Here is a 1,669-nt window from a genome sequence, read left to right as displayed (position 1 = left end):
CGGGGGTCAGCCTGGCTGGTGGCCGCAGTGGGGGGGGGGAGCCGGTGGCCCCAGGCTGGGGGAAGCAGTGGGTACCAGGCTGGGTACCATGCCAAGGGTGATGCCCTGTTAGGGAGGAGAAGGTACCAGGGTGATGCCCTGTGAGGGAGCAGCGGGTACTGAGGGTGATGCCCTCTGAGGGAGCAGTGGGTATCAGGGTGGGTACCACGCCAAGGGTGATGCTCTGTGAGGGATCAGCGGGTACCAGGCTGGGTACCATGCCAAGGGTGATGCCCTGTGAGGGAGCAGTGGGTACCAGGCTGGGTACCACGCTGAGGGTGATGCCCTGTGAGGGGGAAGAGGGTACCTGGCTGGGGACCACGCCAAGGGGGATGGCCGGGGGGTACCAGGCTGGGTACCACGCCAAGGGTGATGCCCTGTGAGGGGGAAGAGGGTACCAGGCTGGGTACCACGCTGAGGGTGATGCCCTGTGAGGGGGAAGAGGGTACTAGGCTGAGGACGATGTTCTGTTCACCAGGATGCAGCAGACACCCCCCGCAAGAGACAGACCCGGGGGGCACAGAGAGGGATGGGGACAGGGAGTCCCCTCCAGTGCCCACCTTCCTCCTCCTCCCATGCAGCATCTCTCCCCAAGCATCGGGTGCTTGCACCCTAAGTGGGCGAGGGTACCCTGTGCCAAGGGGGGGCTGGGTGCCCCCCATTCCAGCAGGCACAAAGCCTACAGCAAAGCCTCAGCCCAGGAACGAAAACTCCCCCAGGCCCCTTCGGTCTAGACACTCGCTTTTATTCACCTCAGGGTTTCCTCCTTTAACACAAACAAACTCCAAAGTCTAACTGTTTAGGCCTAAAACTGACTCGTAGAGGAAACAGCAGAGCTTGTAAAAAACACACAAACGACCCATCGAAAACTATAAAAATAACCTAAAGGCGCTTTCTCTTTGGCCAGCGGAGCCTGGTGGGCACCCACACATGTCCCCCCGGTGCCACTGGAAGAGGACACGGGACCTTCCCCTCCAATAAATAACACAGAGACCCCATGGCTGCGGGGATACAAGTGCTGGCCCCGGCGTCCGCATGTCCGGGCACCCCCACCTCCCCTCTGGAGCTGCACAGACAGACAAACCAGCACCCCACGCACCCCATCACCTGGCTGCCCACGGTGCCCTGCCATCCCTCACAGGGATGGGCACAGCATCCCATGGGCCCGGGGCTGGGCTCTCCATCCTGCTCTGGTGGGGATATCCCGCAGTCTCAGGGCTGCTCCCATCCATCCCTGCCCCTGAGAGGGGTGTCAGCAGGGACGGGACGTGGCTGGGGGTCCCAGCACTCGGTGGCACGGGGACAAGTCTCCAAGGGGTTGCCAAGGGGAGTGGGCAAAGGTACCGGGTGGTGGACGTGGGTACCACGGGATGCTCTAGGGATGAAAGGACCCCGGCATGGGGCTACAGCCACCAGCGACTGTGCCTGAAGCAAGTGCTCCCCAACCCCGTTGCCCAGAGTTGTATAAAAATAGAGCATCTGTAGAAGAAGCAGCAGGGAAGAAACAGTGCTGGAGGGTGCTGGGAGAAAGGGCAGAGTCTGGCGAGGCTGAAGGCTGTGAGGATGAGGAGGGCAGGGCCTGGCGGTGTGTGTGGGGGGGTGTGAGTCCGGGCGTTACGTGCGTGGGCGA

The 1,669-nt window shown here is 62.3% G+C and overlaps 1 protein-coding gene across 1 annotated transcript in view; it reads right to left on the bottom strand.

Moving 5' to 3' along the window:
- Positions 1-108: 108 nt before the first annotated feature.
- The window catches only part of LOC104127847 (fibroblast growth factor 17), a 5,487-nt gene continuing 3,926 nt past the window's right edge, over positions 109-1,669 (bottom strand). Inside the window, exons 5-6 of the mRNA XM_035896041.1 lie at positions 347-416; positions 109-138 (exon numbers count right to left, since the gene is read on the bottom strand). Coding sequence (XP_035751934.1) covers positions 109-138; positions 347-416 — 100 coding nt within the window. The remainder of the gene's footprint in view (positions 139-346; positions 417-1,669) is intronic.

The sequence above is a fragment of the Egretta garzetta genome, unplaced genomic scaffold (genome assembly GCF_000687185.1).
Source record: "Egretta garzetta isolate BGI_Z169 unplaced genomic scaffold, ASM68718v1 scaffold296, whole genome shotgun sequence".
NCBI classification, from domain to species: domain Eukaryota; kingdom Metazoa; phylum Chordata; class Aves; order Pelecaniformes; family Ardeidae; genus Egretta; species Egretta garzetta.
Note: the sequence above shows the minus strand (reverse complement) of the source record. Positions and strands in the feature narration are given on the sequence as shown.